Source organism: Nicotiana attenuata, chromosome 3, assembly GCF_001879085.1.
Source record: "Nicotiana attenuata strain UT chromosome 3, NIATTr2, whole genome shotgun sequence".
In the NCBI taxonomy this organism is placed as follows: domain Eukaryota; kingdom Viridiplantae; phylum Streptophyta; class Magnoliopsida; order Solanales; family Solanaceae; genus Nicotiana; species Nicotiana attenuata.
The window spans coordinates 15,118,689-15,120,240 of NC_031991.1; the positions used below are offsets into that span (position 1 = coordinate 15,118,689).

Here is a 1,552-nt window from a genome sequence, read left to right on the forward strand (position 1 = left end):
CGCAGCCCACAAAAAATATTTTGACTGGTACAACTTTTCAAGGATTTCAGGAAGCGGCATGGTACATACAGAGCAAATTGCAAGAATGCTCAAACGGATTTCCTTCCTGCAGCCGTTTCAGTATGTCCTTTTTTCCCCAAAAAGGCAAAAACACCATTACATCGGATTTATCTCAACTTCCTGTCTGATTAGAGAAGGTACATTACTTGTCAAAAAACAAGAAACTAGAGAAAAGGTATACATAGTTCTTTCTTCGCTATGCATCAGAAATAAAGGATTTTCATTTATACTAATTTATGCATATGATCTTAAGCTTACAACAGCGTAAAGAAAAAGATGTCAAACACTACAAACACGCATCCTTATTAACAAGGGCAGTAACCAACGACAAAAACAACTTGCTTATGAAAATTTGAAGCTCACAGGTCACACATCAAGGTAGATACCTATCAAACAAAAATTATGAAAGCCCCTACAACACTACCTCTGAGATCTCATGCCCCACATTGCGAACATGAATGACCTTTGAAGGATCAGTCATTTCTTACCTGAATCACAACAAAACAATGAAACAAATGAAAATATATACACTACTCAAAAGCACATCATAGAGACTGCTGAGAAATGATTAAGCACATACAAGATATAAATTTGCAACAGAGGAAAAAAAGGATTCAGGAAAAGAAATAAACAAGAAGAAATTGCAGCCAAAAACCAACTTTTCTATCTTATTTTGTTAGTAACCGAATAAGAAACTCAACTATTGCCAACAAGGCTACGTTAAGACTAAGGAACATTGTTATTTTGTAGTTCTTCTACTTTCCTTTTACCACTAATTTTTTACTTAAGCTAACAAAATATAGCAGTTCTCTCAATCTTTTTTACCATCCAAAGAAGCAGAAGTAGCTTACAACAGACGTGGCACTTTTAAAAGCAAAATAAAACAAGATTAAGCTTTTCTAGCAAAACAAATACACAATTAAGGTTTTCCGGTAAAATTTTAAAAAGAAAATCTCTAGTTAGCAAATAAAACCAAGATTCAGCTTTTCCAGGGGCCAAACAATTTTGATCAGATTTTCCTACACAGAAAAATATATTAGTGATTCAAAACATATTCAAGAACTTCAAAATTGCATTGACTACAACATCTTAAGCGGTTCGAAAACCCAGTGCTAACTGAATAAAAAGTACAAGAAAAGTGGATAAACACGTTACAGAAGAAACTAAGCTTAGATCTAACCTTCAGACAGGGAGGGAAGGAGAGAGAGAGAGAGAGAGAGAGAGAGAGAGAGGAGGGGGGGACTAGGGTTGGAGTACGACATGGGGATTTTTCCTTTTTATTTTTTTATTCGAAGTCGTCTCTTTTATTCCCGGAAAGGTTAAAAAAAATTAAAGTAAAAAATTATTTGAAAATTGGAGTTGTGTTTTGAAGTGAATAGTATAATTTTGGACTGTTGAATTTTCATAATTTTCGTAAAAAATTATATTTGAAAATAGTTTTTTGGAGTTTTTTAAATTTTTGAAAATTTTAAAATTCATTTTCAAGTGAAAA

General features: G+C 33.1%; 1 protein-coding gene across 3 annotated transcripts in view; it reads right to left on the reverse strand.

The window, feature by feature from the left end:
• The window catches only part of LOC109223336 (polypyrimidine tract-binding protein homolog 3-like), a 9,695-nt gene extending 8,362 nt beyond the window's left edge, over window positions 1–1,333 (reverse strand). For 2 of the 3 annotated variants that reach the window (XM_019387600.1, XM_019387598.1), the window contains exons 1-2: window positions 1,241–1,333; window positions 485–548 (exon numbers count right to left, since the gene is read on the reverse strand). In XM_019387600.1, the coding sequence (XP_019243145.1) occupies window positions 485–541 (57 nt within the window). In that variant the 5' untranslated portion in view covers window positions 542–548; window positions 1,241–1,333. Of the gene's footprint in view, window positions 1–69; window positions 185–484; window positions 549–1,240 lie in introns of those variants that run through there. The other variant, XM_019387599.1, reaches the window with a different exon arrangement.